At 47.1% G+C, this 22,810-nt stretch overlaps 1 protein-coding gene across 2 annotated transcripts in view; it reads right to left on the minus strand.

The window, feature by feature from the left end:
* The window catches only part of LOC147883615 (uncharacterized), a 112,157-nt gene that overhangs the window by 15,301 nt on the left and 74,046 nt on the right, over positions 1-22,810 (minus strand). For both annotated transcript variants that reach the window (XM_087399787.1, XM_087399788.1), the window contains 2 exons: positions 22,295-22,425; positions 9,790-9,883 (listed from right to left, as the gene is read on the minus strand). In XM_087399787.1, the coding sequence (XP_087255913.1) occupies positions 9,790-9,883; positions 22,295-22,425 (225 nt within the window). The remainder of the gene's footprint in view (positions 1-9,789; positions 9,884-22,294; positions 22,426-22,810) is intronic.

Below are 22,810 nucleotides of genomic sequence, written 5' to 3' on the forward strand. Positions count from 1 at the left end.
TGGCTCTCCAAATGTGCCATGCTGAAATACTAGCCAATATCTCCCAAGAGAATCTATGGAGGCATGCACCAATCTGAAAGGTAAGGCAGGAACAACATCTAGAGAGCATGACTCAACAATGTGCTGTCGGATCAAGAAAGCCTATGAAGAGTAGACACTTGAGGTCCCGAAAGAGAAGCCAAGCAACTGAGCCCCAAGTCATCAGAATGGAAAGGGTACGAAGGTGCTGAGAATCCTAGCAACCCCTTTCCAAACTATCGTCGCTTGCCTGCAATCCCATAAACAATGCTGGATGGGTTCCTCTGGTGCCATGCAATGAGGACACGTAGCATTTGCCCCAAACCATGATCTCCACAGGTTCACTCCAATCCCTCCATGGATAGAAAGCCAAAAGAAAAGAGTAATCTTTCTATTCTGGAGGGATTTCCCTGCCTCTTTTATAAAACTCTCTGCAAATCCTGAGAAATCTGAAAATTCTCCCATTGAGTAGCTCTAGAAGGTCTCCAGCCTTTGCAACTTAGCTGGAATCTCCTAGCATTACTGACCATGTAACAAAATAAGGGGAGGCTCCTCTCTCGGTGCTCTTCGTCTATCCACTCCCACTCCCCAGGGTCCCATTGCAAAAACAAAATAAGGGGAGGTTCCTCTCTTGGTGCTCTTCGTCAATCCACTCCCACTCTCCAACGTCCCATTGCTCTTCATCTATCCACTCCCACTCCCCAGGGTCCCATTGCAAATACTTTATAGGGGCACCTCTAGATAGCCACAATCTCCAAGAACCCACAGCAATAAGAAGCGGGTTAGGATCAAGGTACCACTGTGCATCAGAACCATGCTCCACAAAACCTACGATCCTCACAGGCTGAAATGGAATGGCCATCAAAATACTATCTACGGATCTAGACAGCTTGGCTCCCGTGTGAACATCAAATACAATGGCATCCTCACCTACACGTCGGAAGGCAATAACCTGTAGAGGGATGCCCACTCTAGAAAAAGCCCCCATCCAAGTGGAACAAGTAACAGGCATATCGTCTGTGTCTAACCACTCCACTGGTATGGCTGCATCAATCTGCTAGATCCTTCCTGCACTCCCTTTGAGGTGACTCACCAAGTCGTCTCTGCTGGCAAGTGGCAGCTTCCTAAAAGCCTCCAAGAACCCACTGAGGAGGCAGGTCCTCTCTCCCATCTGGACCACTACATATAATGAGAGGTGCCAAGTGGTCTGCCATGCTCATCTAATATACTATCATTCCACGACAGGCTGCCTATCAATCTCTTCTCGAGAGAATAATGGAACTCTCCGAACAGTACTCCTGAAGCTAATCCGAGCGTTCAGGATAGCAGCCATAAGAGGGGAAGAGGGGGACCTGAGATGGCTGAAGTGAAAATCCATCTAGTGCTATCCAGCCAATCTCCTCCCTCCTGATGAGGGTGTACGAGATTGAATGCATCGTATGAAGTCCTTCCACAGCTCTTGCCCCGGCAAGAGTCCCCTCACCACCATCTTGCAGAGTAATGTCCTGCTCTGCAAATCTTGATCCATAATGTTTAGGCCCCCTTCCCCAATGGTGAGAATGAATGTGTCCCAAGCCACTATGGTAACAAAATCTGATGTGCCATCAAGTCCACTCCAAAGAAAGTTCCTTATGGGTCTCTTGAGCTGAGCTGTAGTCTTTCCCCTCTTTCAAAGAGTCTGTGTGTTCCTGTGTGTGTGTTCTAGTTAGATTCTCTCACCAATGGCTGTAAAGCTGCTTGCATACTATCTGGGGATATTTCTGAAGCATGGACCCTTCGTTGTTCAGTTTCTCAAGGCTGGATGCCCCTAGGACATGAGGTGCCTCGTCTTTACAAGTAAAGAAGTATGTTCATAAATAAGCTCATGCTGCACTTCTGTTGGTTACCTAAGTAGAAGAGATACCTAAGAAGGGTCCTCCAAAGTACCTAAAACAAAAAATTTTCTAGCCCTAGCTACACATTTTCCATAAGAGTTACCCCATCAATTACCATCATGACGACTAGTGGAAAGTGCAATCAATCTTTCACGAGGCAATAATCCACTACTCAAGCCTCTTTATCGGGATTCCTTCACTCAACATGAGAAAATCCATCGTAGAAGCCTCCTTAAGGGGATTCCTTTACTCAATATGAGAAAATCCAACGACAAGTCACAGACATACTCGACAAAGGTCACATCCGGCCTCGTCATAGTCCCTTTGGTTCTCCAATTCTATTTGTTGGGGAAAAGAAAACAAGTCTATGTGCCTCTGCATTGATTACCAAGCCCTTAATAACCTCACATTAGGAATAAGTACCCATTGCCTTGCATAGATGACCCCTTTAATCAACTCTTGCATGCAACACATTTCTCGAAGATTGATCTATGTTCAGGTTATAGCCAAATCTGAATATGAGAAGGCGATAAGTGAAAAACAGCTTTTCGAATTAAGTATGGACATTATGAATGTTTAGTCATTCCTTTTCGGGTTAAACGAATGCCCCGGCCACATTCATGACACTTATGAAAGTATCTTCTGGACCTACCTTGACAAATTTATCATCATCTACTTGGATGACATCTTAGTTTTTAGCAGATCCTTGATGAACAACACAAGCAACACCTACGACCTTCACAAAAAGCATACCCTTAGGAAGAGTACACTTTTTTTTAACACTGTAATTTACCCTTAGGAAGAGTACACTTCTTTTTTACACTGTAATGTACCCTCTCATTAAGGGTCACACCCTTAACAAGGCATACACACCTCTTCATGCACATATCCTTTGGTGTAGACAACTTATCATGTGTCGCTCTTCACTCTCTATATAAGAGAGGCCTACTTGTATGGATGACACATTTTAGACATTTCAACCAATACAACTATCCTTATTCTCTGCTATCTTATAGTCTCCTGTCTACTCCTTAGCACATAAATAATTTAGAATCATAGGATTTCTTACAGATTTTGTAGAATCTGGCGGCTCCATTTCAGATGGCTCGTAGTGATGCCTTTTGAGCTCAGTCTAATTGTGGAGACCCCGTAGAGTTAGTGCCTTCCACCTTTATCGGCTCTGCTCCTATAGTTCACATTGTTAAGAGAATCAGCCTCAACGAGTATGGGGACCCTTTCTCGATACCATTTTTTGTCCTCCCTCCAGTATTCTAGGAGACCCTCTTTGCAAGCCACTAGTTTGGAGAAGCAGCTTCAACATACTTCCTCCTATAAATGAGATTGTTGGCTAAAACATATAGGGCCTTGGCGGCGTTCCTCATCTCTGCCAAAGCCAACTGATTCGTATTCATATTCATCTTAAGTGTTATTGGGGGTTGCCTGACATTCTCTTTATCCAAGAACACAAGTTGGATGTGTATTTCAGTTTCAAATTCTATTCTCCTCTGGACGGCATCATCACTCTCTAGCACAATGGATTCTACTTTGATTGGTGGATGTAAGGTTGGTCTGTAAGTGTGACTATGTATGTTGCAAGTGTGTGATTGCTTCGGCAAAAGGTTTTCTTTTGGCGAGTTCTTTTGGGAGTGTTTCCATCTGGACAACTATTAGCTCATCAACACATTGCTCCTGCACTTTGCCACAAATGTTCTGCTTCTTTGGAGACTGTGCCTCACTTGTTTTGGCATTGTCCATGCTCTCATGAGTTTTCTGATCTGCTTTGACAGCGCTTGCGAGCGAGATTCTCATCTATTCTGTTTGGAAAGTTCTTCTGGCTATTTGAGTTTCATCCATCCAGACCGGAGTTTCATCTCTTCTTCGTTTGGGTTCACTACTGGGCACTATGGACTTTATGGACATATAGGAATTGTAAAGTCTTTGGTGATCCTACTTTCTCTCTGTTTGGCTTTTTTAGGCGTTCTCTGCAGCAATCGCTCTTTGATTGCTTGTAGACCCACTGCATAGATCATGAGGTCTTTTTGGCATATACTGAAATTTTCAGTTGATGTAATTGTAGCACCTTATTTTGAGGCTGCTACTCATAATCTATAATCAATCAAAGATTTCACCCAAAAAAAAGTGATTGTGTGTGACTGTGAGAGTGTGAGTGTGAGATTGAGCATGAGGAAATCTGTGAAAGGGTGTGTGAGTGAGTGAGGTCTTTTGGTGTGTGTGGTGGTGTGAGAGTGTGTGTGTGGTGTGAGAGAGAGATTCCGTGCTAGCCCTCGTCCTCCCACGCTACAGCTGCTTGTTTCTCCCTCAATTTGACACCCTCGAGGTTCGTTTTGACGTTCGTTTTCTGTCCCGTAAGCTCTATTAGAAAATCCGGGAAAAAAAAAATCGTACTGTCAAAAATCTATACGATTTCGTACGTACGGTCAGAAAAATCCATACAGCCCATACAGTTTTGTCTCTACAGTCAGGGAAGTCCGTACAGTTTGCTTGCCAGAAAAGGAAAAAAAAAAAAATTCAAAAATCCGTACGGTCAAAAAATCCGTACGATTTTGTCTGTACAGTCAGAAAATTCCGTACAATTTGTCCGTACAGCCGGGGAAGTCCGTACAGTTTGCATGTCAGGAAAAAAAAAAACCGTACTGTCAAAAATTTGTACGATTTCATCCGTACAGCCAGGAAAACACCGTACAATTTTGTACCTGCTGTGCCTTCCTCCTTGTAAAGTGTTGCTGCTTTCAAGTTTTTTCCTTAACTCGAATGGCGGATTATTCCTACAAAGACAAGTCGGTTTCCAACAAGAAACAAAAACAGGTGATGGATTCAGATGATTCCCTTCATGACTGTGCTAAGGCTCAGCTTGTTTATGAGGTTATGCATGAAGGGTTTGAAGACACCCGTAAAGGTTGGAAAGATCCACTTCCCACCACTTGCATTATGGTGGAAGTGGATGATATATTTGATCCAGTTAAGGAGTATGCAAAGCATGCCATTATAATTTTCTTCCCAAGACAGATGCCTACTGTTGCAGATGTTGGGAATTGGTTGACTCGAGTTCTTATGTCAAAAGAGTTCATTATGCAGCGAGGGCTTTTTTGAGATCATCATGACTGATGAGGAGCACCGTCAGGTTTTGTTGGAGCACTCTCCTCTTTTCTATGGCCAACAGATGGTCCATGTTCCGCCTTGGTCTCCCACCCGAGATTACCAGGCATTGAATCGGCATCGTTGCCCTGTTTGGGTAGAAGTTGTGGATTTTCCTCAATGCTTGTCTTCTCTTCTACCTAAAATTGCAGCTTCGCTCGGTAAGGTGTCATGTCCACCACGACCCAATGGAAATTCGAATCGTTTCTGCATTTTGTGGGATACAATTCATCCCACTCCAGCTTCGTATTCGGTCACTAAGAATAATGTTTCCATGGGGAGTGCCTTTTACAAGCTCAAGTGGGGGCTGTTTGCAGGTGCTTGCTTTGAATGCAAGCAATTTGGACACATGGCTTCAAAATGCCCTTCCCGTGCTCCACGGATGCCAGTGCAAGCTGAAATGGTTCAGCCTTTGAATAAGAATGCAAATGCCTCTTCTGTGGTAAAAAACAAAGGGGTCAAACAGTTTTTCTCTATTCAAGACAAAAGTAAAGCCCCGGCTGTCTCTCATGGTAATGCTTCTTTTCATGTGCCTTCATCCTCTCCACCTCAAGGGAAGGGGGGAAAAAAATTGACTGATGGATGGCGAACTCTTCGCAAAGTGATCTCCCCCAGGTGACCTTTGCCTTCTCGGACTTGGAGTAGTGCATCCTCTCATGGGAAAACATTTGCTGAAAACTCTGGTGTTGGCTTGACCTGGGCTGCTGTGACTGCAAATCGGACCTTGTTTCCTAAAGAAGAAGTTGCTGCACTTTTGTCCTCTCCTCAGGCTGATGCTTCATCCCAGGGCAAAGGCCCGGACATTGAGGTGGAAATGCAGATGTAGACAGCCCGTTAGTTGCTGTACATACCTATCCCATAACTGTAAATACGCTTGATCATCTGAAGTGTGCTACTCTCAATTTACAAGGAATGTGTGATGGTCGCAAATGGATACTGGTCTGGATGTATATCAGGCAATTGCAGCCTGATATAATTGCTTTGCAAGAGCATAATCAGCATATGTATGCTGGTCAAATAGGCCATATTGATGGTTATGATATCTTCTATGCTGGAGAGCACTCCTTTTCTGGTGTGGCTTTTTTGGTAAAGCACGACCTTCAACCTGTTGTGGCAATGATCGCCATGGGGAAATTTTTGAATTTGCATCGGTTTATGCCCCCCAGTCTTCTCGTGATAGAGCTTTGATCTGGGCTGCCATGCATACTTATCCATGGCAACAACATGCCTTCATCTGTGGTGACTTTAATAATGCCCCTCAATTGGGTGACAACACCTCAGGCCACACTCATATGTTGGCTTCTGAAACACAGGCATGGTCTGATTTTTTGCTTCAGTTGCGCCTGGTTGATCTCTGGAAGGAATTACAGCCCATGCTTCCGGGTTATACCTTTCAGCATAATGCTCAATCTTCTTATCGGGCACGCTTGGACAGATGGTATCAGATTGATCCACAGCATTGTGATGCCTTTACTTGTCAAATTTGGGTTGATCATGCTTTCACACATTCGGATCATGCTCCTCTTTGGTTGAGGCTTTCCTTACATGAATTTCACACTAACAATTGCCTTGCCGAAGGCTTTTGCTTATTAATAATAGTTATCTGGAGCATGCTGACTTTAAAGCCTTGGTCTCTAATGCTATTCAGCCTCTCTCTCGTCAGATACACATTGGTTTGAATTATGCCTAGCAGGATTTTGTTACTCGGATGCAAGCAGTTATTCGAGATTATGGCAAATCCTATATGCAAGCCACAAGGGAGACTATAGCACATGCCAAATTTACATGTCAGAGTTTGACTGAGCTTGCTCATCTTCGCCCTTTGTCTTCAGAGGAAAGCATGCTCTTCTGTCAGGCTCAATTCTCTCTTCAATCTAATGATCGTAGAAAGCTTGCTAAATGGGAAACTCGATCCAGACAACCGGCATTTTTGGATAAAGGCTGCTCTTCCAAGCAAGTTTTTAAGAGTTTACACTACAAAAGACAGGCTGCCAATATCTGTCGGATCCGAATGCCTGACGGTTCTTGGTCAACATCTCGTTTAGAGCTTGCTGATTTATGTGTGCAGCACTTCTCCACTCATTTTGGGCATTTGGATACTCTTTCTCCTCGGGTCGTGTCTGCACGTCAGCTTCTTTTGCAGCATGCTCATCCAATTCTGTCTGATGCTCAGGCTTTGGAACTTGAACATCCCTTCACTGAAAGGGAATTGTCTGATGCACTGAGATCCTGTGGCAGGTGGAAATCTCCAGGATGGGATGGTCTCACTGTTGAATTTTTTCTTGCATTCTGGGATCTTCTTAAATTCACCTTGCTGCAAATGGTAAATACAGCATGGCAAAATCATCAGATGCCTTTGTCATGGAAAAAGGGTCTTCTCAAGCTGATTCCAAAAAAGCAGCTACGTGATTCACTGGGTGATTGGAGGCCAATCACACTCATGCCAGTCATTTACAAGATCATTGCCAAAATGGTGGTTGATCGGATTAAAGGTTATTTGCATGATGGATTGCATCCCTCCCAATATGGCTTTGTTCCATGTCGCCATCCTGAAGAATACGCCCCATGATCTTGGTGCATTGATGCAGGCCCTCTCTATTTATGGTTTGGCAGTTGGTCTTCATGTTAATTTTTAGAATTCTAAGCTGCTCCCTTTGCATTCCAAAGACTGGCATAGTCTATTATGGCCCAGGGATATCATTCCACCCACTCAATTTGTTCGTCATCTTGGTTACCCTTTGGGGTGGGAACTCACTCGCCCATAACAAACTGATTGGGTTTTGGCTAAGCTTCGGAAAAAGCTTGAGTATTGGAAAGTGGCAACCTGGCCTTTGCACGTTCGTCTTCAAATAGTGCAGTCCATCCTTGTGGCATATATTCAATTTTACTTGCCATTGATCATGTTCACTAAGGCAAATCTTACATCTTTCATGTCTATCTTTATGGAACTCTTTTGGTGATCCAAACATGGCAGAAAAAGTCTCAGGCTGCTTTCGATGCATCACATTTGTTCTCCCAAGATGCATGGTGGATTGAACATCACGGATATTCATGTGCATATTCTTGCCCACAGGGGGAAAATGTTGCTGCAATTTCTGCAAGGTGATCAGCCTTGGGCTCTTATGATTAGGACTCTGGTCACTCATATCAGTATTTCTGCGTTTGGTCATTGGCAACTCGATCATTGGGATTTCTTTTTTGGTTGCACTGATGGCACTTTGCCTGGATGCCCTTTTGTCTCCCGCTTGCTTCTTGACTGGAAGCATGTTCTTTCTCATCTGGAATGGAATGGATGGCAATCTTTGCTTGGGAATTCTTAGAGAGCTGAAAGCATTCACTGGTCGAAAGTCTTTCAACATCCCTTGGCTTTACAGGAACCTCGACGTTCCTACTTTGTCTCGTTTAAAGGCATCACCTCGGTTGCTGATGTTATAGATGATGTTGGTACTGTGCTTCCCTTTTCTCTAGCAGCCACTACATATGGATTGGGCTCTCATTATCGTCCTTTGTGGCGACAAATTACTTCTATGCTTTCGCCCTTTGTTCCGATTCCTCCTTTGGAACTCTAGGACCGACTGGAAGATTGGACTTTGACTTCACTAGGGTCCTCTTCTCGTCCTTTGAGGCTATCTCATATTACTATACCTGCATTGTATAAAATCCTTTTGCCTCAACCTTGGGTTTCAAAGAGAGGCAATTCTGTTTGGTGAATGCATCGCCCAGCCAAGTGGTGGAGGAAAAGATTACAGCAACTTTGGGCCTATAAAGTACCGCTTTGGCAACAAGTTTTTTTTTGCAGAGTTCTTTTGGGAGTGTTTCCATCTGGACAGCTATTAGCTCATCGACACATTGCTCCTGCACTTTGCCATAGATGTTCTGCTTCTTCGGAGACTGTGCCTCACTTGTTTTGGCATTGTCCGTCCTCTCATGAGTTTTTTGATATGCTTCAACAGCACCTACAAGCGAGATTCCCATCTGTTCCATTTGGGAAGTTCTTCTGGCTATTTGGGTTTCATCCATCCAAACCGGAGTTTCATCTTTTCTTCGTTTGGATTCGCTACTGGGCACTATGGACTTTATGGACATATAGGAATTGTAAAGTCTTTGGTGATCCTACTTTCTCTGTGTTTGGCTTTTTTAGGTGTTCTCTGCAGCAATCTTTCTTTGATTGCTTGCAGACCCATTGCATAGATCATGAGGTCTTTTTGGCATATACTGAAATTTTCAGTTGATGTAATTGTAGAACCTTTCTTTGAGGTTACTACTCATATAATATAATCAATCAATGATTTCACCAAAAAAAAAAAAAAGTGTGTGTGTGAGTGAGTGAGAGCGGAAGAAGGCTGAGATGAAGTGAAGTGTGAGTGTGAATAGGTGCGAAAGTATGTTTGGGTGAGAGTGAGAACGGTTATGAGAAAGGAAGCAGAGAGAGTAGAGAAGCAGCAGGGCAGAAACAAAAGGGTAGAGGCGACAGCAGGAGGACTAACAGAGGCAAACAGAAACAGCCAGGGCAGACGACGGACTGGAAAAGAAGACAGAGCAGAGAAGTAGCAGGTAGAAGCAGAAAAGAGCAGAGGCCAACAGAAGCAGGAGGAGGCTAGGAGAGATCAGATAGCAGATGGGTACAAACAGGGAAGGAGAGCTGCATGGCGTGTGACAGGGAGGAGCAGCAGCTCTCAGTTGTTTCTGAGAGGGCAGATTCATGTATTGTAAGTTTCATTTTCGAAGGGACGTAATGTACATTTTCCAATATCGACCGTGCTTCTTCTGATCCTCGAAATGAGATACCATATGGAGAAAAGTTCCCTTCATCTGTCTCGATTGCAAAGCTTGTTCTGCATGAAAACAAAGCAAGACTCAGAAATTTATAAAGCATATTTTGACAAGCCACAGCAAACTGCACAATTCAGTGATCAATGCCAACTCTTATCAGCATTTCTCTCAAGTATCTTAATGCTATCAAATAATACGAAATGAAAATCAAAATAACTACATCTAAATGTAAAAATCTTGCACAAACAGTGACTATTTGAAAACCAATTAGTGCAATGCAAAGCTTAGGAAAGTGTTGCACAGGGAGCTTGTAATGTCCATGTAAAGGAGCTACCTTCAAGGAATTGCTTCAAATATAATAGTCCTCTAAGAGAATTTTCTATTACAAGTCCTAGCATCGCCACAGCAAAGGAGAAGTTACTTTTTGAGCACATCCCAAGGAAAGATCTTAGTGTATGTTGACGGAAAATCAATAGGTTCAAATAATCTGTTGTTCTATCTAAGGACAATCCAACATACTTATTTACCAAGGCTTTACCAAAGGAGAACCTTTTCCTATGCAAGCATCTCCTCAGTACAAATGAGAACTTGTCTCTTCAAAGGGGGATTGATGATGCATGATAAAATCTTTAAGACAGAAGTCAGACTCCTACAACCACTTTATAATTTCAGGGGGATTTTTGGTTTATACTTTCATGAATTGGATGATGCCCCCTTGGGTTGTACTATTGAATTGACACTAGGTTACACCCTGCGTATTATTTGTAGACTTTAGGTCTAGAATCTGATTCCAGCTCAACGAAGGAGCCTAGGGTCCTTCATATGTTGGTGTAGTAATAGTTTTTTGCACTATACATGTGGTGTTATGTCATCTCTCACCCTAGGAGCTTAAACCCAAAGCTTCTTTGTACTTCTATGTTACAAAAGAGAGAGTGAGAGCTTGAGAGCTGAACGTAGTTTGCAATAGAAGAAGTGACTGTTACAAGAAGTGGGATGGGTTTTGTCTAAGTGACAAAACCTTATCCTTCACTAACCGTAGTTAGTGAACTAACTGTGGTTAGGGGGAAAAACCTCTAAATGAGGGAAAAGTGCCCCTAACCTACTTATTACATTACATTGGTCACTGCTGAATTATAATAATAATTCTAACACCCCCCTGCAGTGCCAATGTCATGTACAAGGAAATGATCAATCACCAAAAGGAGATAAGTTCAGGGCACTACGAAATGCCTCAAACTTTTCACGTGGAAGTGCTTTGGTAAAGATGTCTGCAACATTGTCATGTGTTGACACATAGATCATACTGATCTCTCCTGCATGCAACTTCTCTCTCACATAGTGATAGTGAACCTCAATGTGCTTCGTGTGAGCATGAAACACAGGATTCTTTGCCACTGCTATAGCACTCTGACTATCAGTGAGAATCGGAGAAGGACCCTCCAATGAAAGATGAAGATCAGCAAATAAACAACGCAGCCAAACACATTCAACTGTCGCTATGAAAGCTGCCTTGTACTCAGCTTCACATGAGGAGGTAGCCACTGTAGACTGTTTCTTGCTCAACCAAGAAATGCAAGCATGTCCTAGAAAGAAACAATTCCCACTGGTGGACTGCCTAGTATCATAGTCCATAGCCCAATCTAAGTCACTGTAAGGATGCATCTGCAAGTCACCCCCCTTGAGAAACATCAAGCCAAAAGACTTTGTACCTTGCAAGTAACCGAAGATGCGTTTTACAGCCTACCAATGCATAATCTTTGGGGATGGCAATAGTAACCTATTGAGGACCGCTCTTGCGAGCTCCCTCCCCTTCGTGCCCCGTCTACCCCCCCCTCGCATGCTGTGTGGCCCTCCCTCTCCCTCCGTCAGCTGCTGCCACGCAGCCAATCGCCCCCTCTCCGCCACGCTCCTCCTCTCCGCCACGCTCCCCCTCCCCCTCTCCTTATCCTCCGCTCCTCCGCTCGTCGCCCCTTCCCTCTCCTCGCCACGCTCCTTCACCCCGCCCCGCCCCGCCCCGCCTCGCTCCTCTCCACTCTGCTCCGCTCACCTACCCCACCCTGCCTCAACCCGCTCCGCTCCACGCCACTCGCTCGCTCTGCTCACCTCACCCCCGCTCCGCTCACCTACCCCACCCCGCCTCGACCCGCTCCGCTCCACGCCACCCGCCCGCTCCGCTCACCTCACCCCATCTCCTCTCACCTCACCCCGCCTCCACTCCACTCACCTCACCCCGCCTCGCTCCTCTCCGCTCACCTCACCTCACTCAGCCTCGCACCGCTCCGCTCCGCCCACCTCACCTCACCCCCCCGCCTCGCTCCGCTCCGCTCACCTCACCTCCCCCTCTCTTTCCCCTCCTTTTCCCCCGCTTCCCCATTCCTCTCCCCTTTCCTTTCCTTTCCCTTCCCCACCTCGGGAGTTCGCAGTTAGTCAAGCGATATGGCGGCTACGTGCCCGGAACCGGTGGCCCAGACGGACCCCCCCCCCTCCATCAGCCTATCGCGTCACATTGACAGAGGATCAGGTCTCCTTGGTGAAGCAGGCCGCCACGGACTTCTCCCAGACATCAGTTTATGGGAGGGTCATTGGCTACTCCCCTTCACGAGCAGACATCAGGGACTCGCTGCAGTCCACCCTCTACCTCGAGGACAGTCACATTGAGGAGGTTGCACTCATGGGACGTGGCATTTTCTGGCTTAAGCTCTCTTCAGCACAGGCTGCGAGCGACATAGTCAGGCGATCCCCTACTTCTGTGGGTGGGAAGATCATCCTCATGGTTCCTTGGTACAGGGGATTTAGTGTAGCGGACTTCGATGCCCGCTTTCGCATTCCTCGCCACCCAGTTACCCTTATTTTCCCAGGTCTCGCAACCGAGCTTCGCCCGATCATCAAGGACCTGGGGGCGCACTTTGGTTGGCCTATGCAGGACACCTACGTTGATGCGGCGGTAGCCCAAGGGGTGCCACGTGTCAAAGTGGCAGTCCTTGATCCACAGAGCATCCCCTCAGAGTTCAAGATAGAGACAGACACAGGTGTGGTGATGCAGCGCATTCTGGTCACTGGTCGCCCAAACCAGTGTCTGAGATGCCATGGCTTCGGGCACCAGGCTCGTTCATGTCCTCGCTTCACGGGTACAGAACCTCAGAAGACCCCCGTTCAGGCAACTCAGGATACTCCGCACCAGTCAGCAACATCCCCTCTCGAAGGGGAAGGCTAGACGGAAGTTAAACGAAAACGGAAGGGCAACAAAGCAGGTCCCAAAAAACCTACCCATCTACAGCAAGAGCCCCCTCCAATGGTCTCTACTCATGAGCAGCCCGGTAAAAGGAAGGAGAAGGAAAAGGAGAAGGTCAGCCAGCCTCCCCCTCATCCCTCACCCCGCCCTCCCCCCCCTCCCCCCTCCTCGATCCTCCGACCACCACCCCCTCCAGGACCCCCCCCCCCGCACCAGTGGTTTCCGATCCACCCTCTTCCTCGAGCATGATCCAGAAGGAATCCCCCCCCACCTACGCCACCTGCAGCCCCAAAGCCAGCACAGAACTCACCCTCGTCTTTCCCTCCGGGCCCGACGGCGGAGATAGAGCGTCCTGTGAGGACCTTCCCACAAATACTGGTCTGTGAAGCTAAAAGCTTGTATTCCTGTAGTAGGAGCACATCTACCTTTCCCACCAAGGCTGGCTGGAGCTCCTATTTGAGCACCATCTCCCTGGGGCCACGGGTGCCTGATGAGTGGAACCCGTCAACATTCCAAGAGATAATGCGTAAACTCATGAGGAGGGAAGGTGGGCCACAAACAGCTGTCTGCTTGCGGTCGAAGTCGAAGTGGTCAGAGGATGTCCTGTGCGGAGACGAAGGCGCTTCTGTGAGGTTTCGAAGGAGAGGCCGGATCATCGGACCCATCCTCTAAAACCTTCAACAGAGGGGAAAGGTCCTTCGTCCCGTGGTGGTAAGCTCTCTCTAACCAGCTCGACGCCTCTGCCAAGGAAATGCTATAGAAGCCCGCAACCTCTGAAGTCCTCCAGGGGCGAAGCCCTTCCGCGTAGGCCCACTCTAGCGGTGGTCTAATAATGACAAGGAGTCGGAAACTTTTGGCGCTGTGGCACCAACGCAGACAAACATCACCCTCCTGCCATTGCTGCTGAAGAAGCTCCGCTGCCCTGCTACCAATCCAGTCCTGCACCTGCTCCTGGGTCTGGTCTCATATCGTCTCCCAAACATTTTCATTCGTCCATTGCTCATTCCCTTCACTGGAGATAGTGAAGGAATAGCTGGGACCATCGTGCGGAGCAAGAATGGACACCTTACCCTCCGCCCCCTTGCGGAGGAAGAAGATGTTGATGTCTAGGCATGCGGGAAAGGATCCAATACCCGTTGCATCCAAGTAGTCCCAAGGACCTGCTCAGTAAAACTCCGAATCCCATACCTACTGGGAACCTTCGATTGGCGAGCAGGGGAGAAGCGGGGGTGTCTGTACCTCCATCGACGCTTCTCTAGTTCAGCATGTGTGTGGTCCTGGCACTTTGATCCCAGGACGTGCGCTTTGGTTGGGCTTGCATATTGAGAGATCCCGCATTGGCACCCTCAATATTTACGCCCCGACTGATCTCAGAGGTAGATCCGTTTTTTGGAGATCCTTGACAGACCTGTTGCCAGAGATGGACTCTTGGATTGTAGGAGGGGACTTCAACAACCTTGAGACCTTAGAGGATCAGCAGGGAAGGGGCCCAGAGTTCCTCGGTATAGCACAAGCAGAGCAAGCAGATTGGGACTCCTTCCTCTTTGCAGTGGGAGGTCGGGACAGTTGGAGGGAGCCTTCCTTTCACAGATGGCCTGGGAGTTTGGACTTCTCTTGGGGTTACAGGAGGGAGGGAGGCAGACTTTTGGAGCGGCTGGACCGTTTCTATGTCACTGATTGGGCGCTTGGCAGAGGAGGAGAGTCAAGAGTGGTTCCAGGACGACACTTTCAAACCATGCCCCAGTCATCCTAGTCCTGGACGCAGCCTCTCAGTCCTCACCTCCACGTTCATGCCGGATCCCAGACTCCATCTACACCAGAGCAGCGGTTCACAGCAGGATAGTGGACCTATGGGAGCAGGAGTGGGACCCTACCAGGGATATGGCAGTACAGGTAGCTCAGGCACTTGCTGAGTCTAGCGGCATTTGCCAGCAGGAGGCGATTCAGGTCAGACAACGGTGTTGGGCGCGAGAGAGGGGTCTCAGACGTGATCTCGCCTCGATTCAGAGGATGCAGCAGTCTTCTCCAGGCTCTGAGGAGCTCAGACAGCAGGAGGTTCAGGCTCGAGCCATGCTAGAGGAGATCACCCAGCGTCGCTCAGAGTTTTCATTTCATGCTTCCGAGTCCTTCTGGGCTAGGAAAGGCAACAGGATGTGCAGAGAGTTCTTCAGGACTCATGGACAGCGGTCAGCAGGGGAACAGCTCCGTTCTCTTAGGGCACAGGATGGTAGTGTCAGGACAGATCCAGATGAGGTCCAGGACTTGGCGACAGACTTCTACAGATCATTATTCCAGCAGGAGCCCCCAGACCCTCGTGGCCGCATTTGCAGGGAGGAGGTGTGGAGATCTACACCGCGACTCGTGCAGCCCAGCATGAGCGACACCCTTCTCGCCCCTTTCACTGTTGCGGAGATGCAGGATGCGGTGAGCGCTATTGATGGGCAGAAATGCCCAGGTGAGGATGGCCTCTCTAGAGCTTTCTTCACCACCTTTTGGGAGCAGATCCACCGGCCCTTGCTCGCAACCTTCCAGCACATCTTCTCCAACGGGCAGATGCCAGAGAGCCTTGCGACAGGCCTGATTTGCCTCATCCCCAAAGGGGGGGACCGCCAGGAGATTAGACAGTGGCGCCCAATCACCCTCCTCCCGACCACCTACAAAATCCTCGCCAAGATGATCAGCAGTCGCATCCGCCCCCTGCTACATGACTTGATTCATGACACCCAGACTGGTTTTGTCCAAGATCGCAGCATCTTGGACAACATCTTCACTTTCTTAGAGGCGACGGAATGGGCCTAGCACAGTGGCCAGCACCTTGCCATACTCCTTCTCGACTTTGAGAAGGCGTACGACAGGGTAGACTGGTCCTTCTTGGAAGGTACACTCGCCCGGTTCAGTTTCCCGAACGAGTGGATCAGAGGTATTGCTAGCCTTTACAGATCCAGTCGGGTTATCATTAGCAACAGGATGGGGGAGAGATTCACACTTGAGCGCTCGGTGCGTCAGGGCTGCCCATTAGCACCTTACCTATTCCTATTTTTTGCGGAGGCCATGACACACTTCCTTCGAGCCCGTACCATTGGTCTTCGCGGGATGTGTCTCCCTATTCGAGAGGATGCTGAGCTGCTGGACTCTAAGTATGCAGACGACACAGCCCTATATGTGCAGGATGATGTCGAGTCACTCGAGCGAGTGAGACTGTCCCTAGAGATTTTTTGCCTTGCGGCTGGAGCGAAAATCAACTGACATAAGTCAATTGGTTTTCTTACGGATCCGGGAGGGAAGCTTGCTTTCTGGAGCACGGCTCGGCTTTCCTTGGCAGGCAGGGCCCTTGTGGTCAACCAGGTCCTTCTTGCCACTGCTTGGTATGTGGCCTCTTGCTGGTGTTTCTTGAGGTCTTGTGTAGCCTAGCTGAGGAGATTGGTACAAAACTTCCTATGGTCTGGTTCAGACGGTTCCGGCACCACCAGAGCTAGGGTCGCCTGGCAGACGGTCATTTTACCCCAGGCAGAGGGCGGCCTCGGCATCATAGATCCAGAGCTGCAGTGTCAGGCACTTCTTGGCAAGCTAGTCATCCGCGGTCTGACCCCAGGAGGACAGACGTGGAAGCTCTTGCTACAGCATGGTCTCAGTGCATGTACTCCCCAGAGAGGGGGTGTTTGGCAGCCTTCTATCCGATGGATCTTCACTTCAGCTCCTTTGACTCAGCCCCGTTCCCCCTTCCTCCGTAGCCTCATTTCGGTCTGGAGGAAGTTGCGACACAGCCTTTCCCAGATTCCCCCTAGCTGCCGAGAGGAGACAGATAGACAGCCCCTGATCTGGAGCAGCCAGGTGACAGATGATACAAGTCGTCAGCTTGGAGAGAGATCCCATATCCCTTGGGCGCTCTGGGCGCGTGGGCCCGCGCGCTCATTCCGGGTTTGGAGGGACGTCTACAGTCAGCTTCTACATAAAGAATGATGACCAGAATATCCCCCCCATCCTTCTTGATGTAGAGGGTGCTCTCAGTTGGACTATTGTGCAGCCCCTTGCTGGTCAGAAAGGCATCAATTTTGGCATACCATGCACGTGGGGCTTGTTTCAGCCCATACAAAGCTTTATTCAGCTTGCATACCTGAAGTGCATTTCCTGAAATATCAAAGCCCGGAGGTTGTTTGACATAAACCTCTTTCAACAAGTCTCCATTAAGGAAAGCTGTTAATGTCCAACTGATGAACATTCCATTTAAAATTTGCAGCCATGGCTATAACTGACCTGATGGTTGTCATCCTGGATGTAGGAGCAAAAGTCTCCTCATAATCTATGCCCTTTTTCTGGGCATATCCTTTTGCAACCAACCTTGCCTTGTACCAATCAATGGACCCATCTGGTTTTCTTTTGACTTTGAAAACCCACCGTGTACCTATGGCATTCTTACCTGGTGGCAAATCCACAACATTCCAAGTCTGATTTTTATGAATGGACTGCAACTCATCGTGAATGGCATTCATCCAATGCACACTATCTTTTGTCTCAGGCTCCTCCTCATCAAGAAGAGTACCTGCATAAGCTGATTCAACTGAATGAGCTCCCTCCATGTGCCTTACTGCACTACGAGTTCTGCCAGGCAATGGAGCTTCAAGCCTACTCTCCCTGAGAGTCTGAAGCAACCCATGCGGGCCTGGCTTCTTGCAGTAATGACAGATGCCCTTCTTTTTCTGCTTGTTTGTATCACCCTGTGCCTTATAAGAAGGCTGTCTAGAATCAGCTTTATGCTGATGTGTGGGCTGATGGGCATGTGGCTTATGCTGCCCTTTACCCTTGGGCTTGTACTTAGAGAGCATAGCATGCTCGCCAGCCCGGGTTGCCATATTTTTGCGTGTTTGTTCCTCCTACAACAAAAGTCCTACCAACTCATGAAAGGAGAGAGGATTGCTGCCCCCCCTCAATGACAAATTCAGCGAGGTGTGGAAACCGAGATAGGACTCAGGAAGAGAGTTCAGAGTGGTGGAGATCGTCTCTGAATCCGGAATGACTTCATCAATGTTTAGCAATTGTTCCCTGAGATCCTGAAGCTTCGTGAGGTGAGAATTCATGGAATCTCCCTCCTCCATATGTGTATGGGAAAGTTTTCACTTCAGAAAGGAAACTCTGGCATCGTTTCTTGCTGCAAACATACTCTCCAGTATTACCCAAGCTGCCATAGATGTCTTGCATGACCGAATATGAGGTACAATGAACCTCTTGACAAAAAGAGAAATTACTCAAAGAGCTTGTGCATCTCTAGAGTCCCATCTTTTCTGCTCTGCTGTGGGAGCTCCTAGAGCGGCTGCTCCAATTACCTGTGCTATATTTGTACCTCTACCCCTGCCTCCAGCTGTAGGAGTACAGGTATAGGCATTGTATCTGGTCTTTCTTCATCTCCATTGACATAATCCCAAATATTTCTGCTAACTAAGATATTGCGAACCATGAAACTCCACAAGGAGTAGTTATCTCCTAGCATTACTAACCGTGTAACGAAAGAAGGGGATGCTCTTCTCTCGATGCCCTGCGTCAATCCATTCCCACTCTCCGGGGTCCCACTGCAAATACCTAATGGGAACTCCCCCATAGAGCCAAAGCCTCCAAGACCCGGTGGAGAGTAGCCGGGGGTCTGGGTCTAGGAACCACTCTGAATCTGATCCTTGCATCAAAAGACCTACAACCCTGATAGGCTGAAAAGCAGACTCAAGCAAGATGTCCTCTGTGGACCTGAGCAATCTGCCACCATCCTGGACACTAAAAACCAAAGTATCGTCCTGTGCATCTCGAAAGGCCAAAACCTGAAGCGGAACCCCGCCTTTCGAAAAAGTACCTGCCCAAGTGGAGGAAGTGAGTGGCATATCATCTGTGTCTACCCAAACCTCTGGAAGGGCTGCCTCAATCTGCAAGATCCTCCCTGCACTCCCTCTGAGATGTCCTGTCAGCCTTGATTTGGTCTCCTCTGGAAGCCTGCGGAAAGCTTTCCAAGACCCCATAGAAGATGTAGGTCCCCTCTCCCACCTGGACCACTGCATGTAGAGTGAGGCACCCAGTGGTCTGCCATGATCATCTAAAATACTGTCATTCCACATGATGGGTTGCCTATCAATCTCTTCCCGGGAGGAAGGAGGAATCCTCCGAAGAGTGCTTCTGAAACAGGCCCAAGCTTTCAGAATGGCAACCATAAGAGGGGACGAAGGTGATCTGAGGTGTGCTGTGGTGAAGATCCATCTAACACTGCTCATCCAGTCTCCTCCTGAAGAAGGTGTGCACCATTGTATGCTGCTGATAAGAAAGTCCTTCCACGGTTCCTGCCCTGGCATAAGTCCCCGCATCACCATCTTGCAAAGTAAAGCTCTGCACTGTAAATCTGGATCAATAATATTGAGACCCCCTTCCTGTGTAGAGAGGATGAGGGTCTCCCAAGCCAGCCTGGCTAAGGCATCTGCTGTGCCATCAAGCCCACTTTAGAGAAAATTTCTGATCGGTCTTCAGAGCTGAATGATGCAGTCCCTAGAACGGCACCAACATGAACAAACAAACCAAGCTGTGGCCAAGAGGACCTGGTTGACCATCACAACTCTAGAGGCAAGATCCAACTTGGCTGAGCTCCAAAAAAGAAGCTTCCTTCTGATGCTCTCCAAAACGGGAGCAAACTGCTGCGTGGTAGAAATATCCAAGCCGACCTGGCAGCCCAAGTACCTGATAGGCTCACCCCTCTGAACCCAAGTGAATCCTATGTCAAGCCCCCAAACTGGAGTGTCCTCATCACTGATCCAAAAGCCATTGGATTTATGCCAATTTATCTGCGCCCCTGCCGCCAAGCAAAATAAATCCAATGCTGTCCTAAAAGAAGTGAGCGTCTGTGGAGTGGCACCCAAGTAAACTGCTGTGTCATCTGCCAACTCACTGTCAAGTAGCTCCTCTTCCCTTCTGATGGAAAGTCTCAGCCCAAAGATGTCAGCTTGAGATCTAACATAGATACTCATAGCTTCGGCCACGAACAAAAAAAGGAAAGGAGCAAGGGGGCATCCCTGACGGACTGATCTCGAAATCTGAAATCTCTCACCCCTTACCCCACCAATAACTACCTGGCTGTGGGCTGATCTGTACAAAGAGGAAACACCTCTGATCCAAGCATCAGTAAAGCCAAAGCGTAGAAGGGTGCCCTCCAAAAAACCCCAATCTACTCTGTCATAAGCTTTTTCAAAATCCAAAAGTAGAATGGCAAGATTCTGGCCACTCTGCATGGCCCACTCTGAAGCTTCCCAGAAAGAAAAAATGTTATCAAAAATGCTTCTGCCATGCACAAATCCCGTCTGAGTGTCATGAATGAGATCAGGGAGAAGTGGCTGCAATCGGAGGCTGATAGCCTTGGCCAGAATCTTGTAACAAGTCCCCAGAAGTGTGATAGGCCTCCACTGGGACACTAAATTTCTGCTATCTCCTTTTGGGATAAGGTGGATGAGACCCTGAAAAAAGACGGTGTGAGGCCATCGGAACCTGGGCACTTGCCTTGTGAAGGGCGAACACCTCATTTGAGTTGTTCTGTGCCATTTTTGCCAGATAAACTCAGAAATACAGCAAACTGAACAAGTAAAATCCCTTCCTGGGATATGAAATGCACAAGTAAAATCTACAAATAAAAATATGCCCACAGTGACAAATACTGTCACAGCCTGTCAAAGGCTCAGAATGCAGTTCAATTGTCCTGCAAATGCTCTCCAAAACTTCCAAAAAACACTACAGAATTTGCCAATGTCTGCAATGTCACTCAAAATGAGTCCAAAATTGCCTACAATAGTCCCAAAATGCTTTTACACTGCCAAATCGTATCCGAATGCCAAAAGCCCCAATTTCTTCAGGGAAATTGCATCCAAAAGAGGGCAAATTGCCTGAAAGCCCCAAAAATGCAAGAAATTGCTGTGTAAAGCAAAAAGCCCCAAAATTTTGCAAGAAGAAGGGGCAAATTGACTGAAAGCCCCAATTTGCAATTTATCTGCAAAAGGAGTAAATTCTACTACAAATTCTACTAGCCCCAAATTGCACAAAAAGGTCTGCCAAACAACCAATTGCAAATGTCTGCCCACGAATACAAAATGCTCCAACACAAGGTACAACGCCAACGAAAGATACAAGGGCCCAACTGTACGGATGAATGATACCCAACTGTACGATTTGCAGCAACAGTATGGATTGTACGGCAGCTGTTTGTATGGACTGCTACTGTACGGATGTACAGCTCAAGCTTCTTGCGTAGTACGGGCACGTACGGAAGGTAGTACGTCGAACAGCTTTGAAGCTGTGTACTACCTAGCAGCCAGCAGGCTGTCCATACAACCAGGCACAGATCTATTGTATGGAAGTAGGTACGGACAGCGCATGTACGGACTGGCACAGTACGGACGATGTGACGCGATGTAGTGGAAGACTGTACGGTAGAGGAGCGTAGGTTGTATGGCAGAGTGTACGACACCTAGAGGCTGGTGCGCAGGTTGAGCTATGTGAGCTTGGGAGCTGAAGTAGAAGATGTGAGGGCTAGTCCAGAAGGCAAGAGCTCAGGATCTAAGAGCACTCTCACACATGGACAATGGCAGGAGCCCGGGGAGAGAAGCAAATGCTTTGATACCAAATGTTACAAAAGAGAGAGTGAGAGCTTGAGAGCTGAACGTAGTTTGCAATAGAAGAAGTGACTGTTACAAGAAGTGGGATGGGTTTTGTCTAAGTGACAAAAACTTATCCTTCACTAACCGTAGTTAGTGAACTAACTGTGGTTAGGGGGAAAGACCTCAAAATGAGGGAAAAGTGCCCCTAACCTACTTATTACATTACATTGGTCATTGCTGAATTATAATAATAATTCTAACATTCAAGTGTGTGCAACTTATTTCAGCTTTCCCAAGTTTTATTAGACATTTTGTGTTCTTTCCGCTCTAACAAACTTCACACAGCCATGTGAAATTTCCCCATGAGAATTTTACTATCAGATGTATCATAAATAGGCTCCATAATTGCAAATGCATCTTCCTTTTTCATATGAATACTGGAACGTGTTTTTGATTGCTCTCCCATGTATACTTTTCCTTATTTTTTATTTATGAGGTTCGGGTTGTATTTACATAGACTTTCAACGAGATGTATCCTAGTTTTTTTATGAGAATTCGACTTGATCTTGATCTATTTTCATACTTCATTTCAAATGTAAAATACTCGGTCTTTCCAAGTAATTGGGACTTACAAGTTCAACTCATCAGCATGGTCTTGAGCATACTGCTGACCTCCCATAGCTCCATTCTCCTCATTCACAAAAAGAATAGCACGAATTGTTCTCTTTGGAGTAAGGCCCAATGAATGGATCAAGCGTATTGCCTAGAAAATGAAGATGGATAATGAATTTTAGCATACCTCACATCATGGTGTAGACAAATAATACAACAACATTAAACAAATTATTTAAGTTTAAAGGAAAGTATCACATGATTCCCATAGACACTTTATTCTTATGACATTAGCCTCCAAATCAATGAGGTTAAGCTCTACAAAAGTACACAAAATATTTTAAAAAGTGAGCGAAACATAAATAGAGTAAAGCACATATAACCATCATTGAAAGGCAAGTATTTCTCCCCCAAAGAAAAGCATAAAAGCTTTCTCTCACTAAAAGTAGATCCAACAAAATCAACGACATCCCAATTTTCATGATGTAATCTCAATAACTAATAAGCAAGTAAGACTATGGATTTAAGATTGCTAA

Source organism: Dipteris shenzhenensis, chromosome 28 (genome assembly GCF_047967505.1).
Source record: "Dipteris shenzhenensis isolate YYH24624 ecotype China chromosome 28, Dip_SZ_1.0, whole genome shotgun sequence".
NCBI lineage: Eukaryota > Viridiplantae > Streptophyta > Polypodiopsida > Gleicheniales > Dipteridaceae > Dipteris > Dipteris shenzhenensis.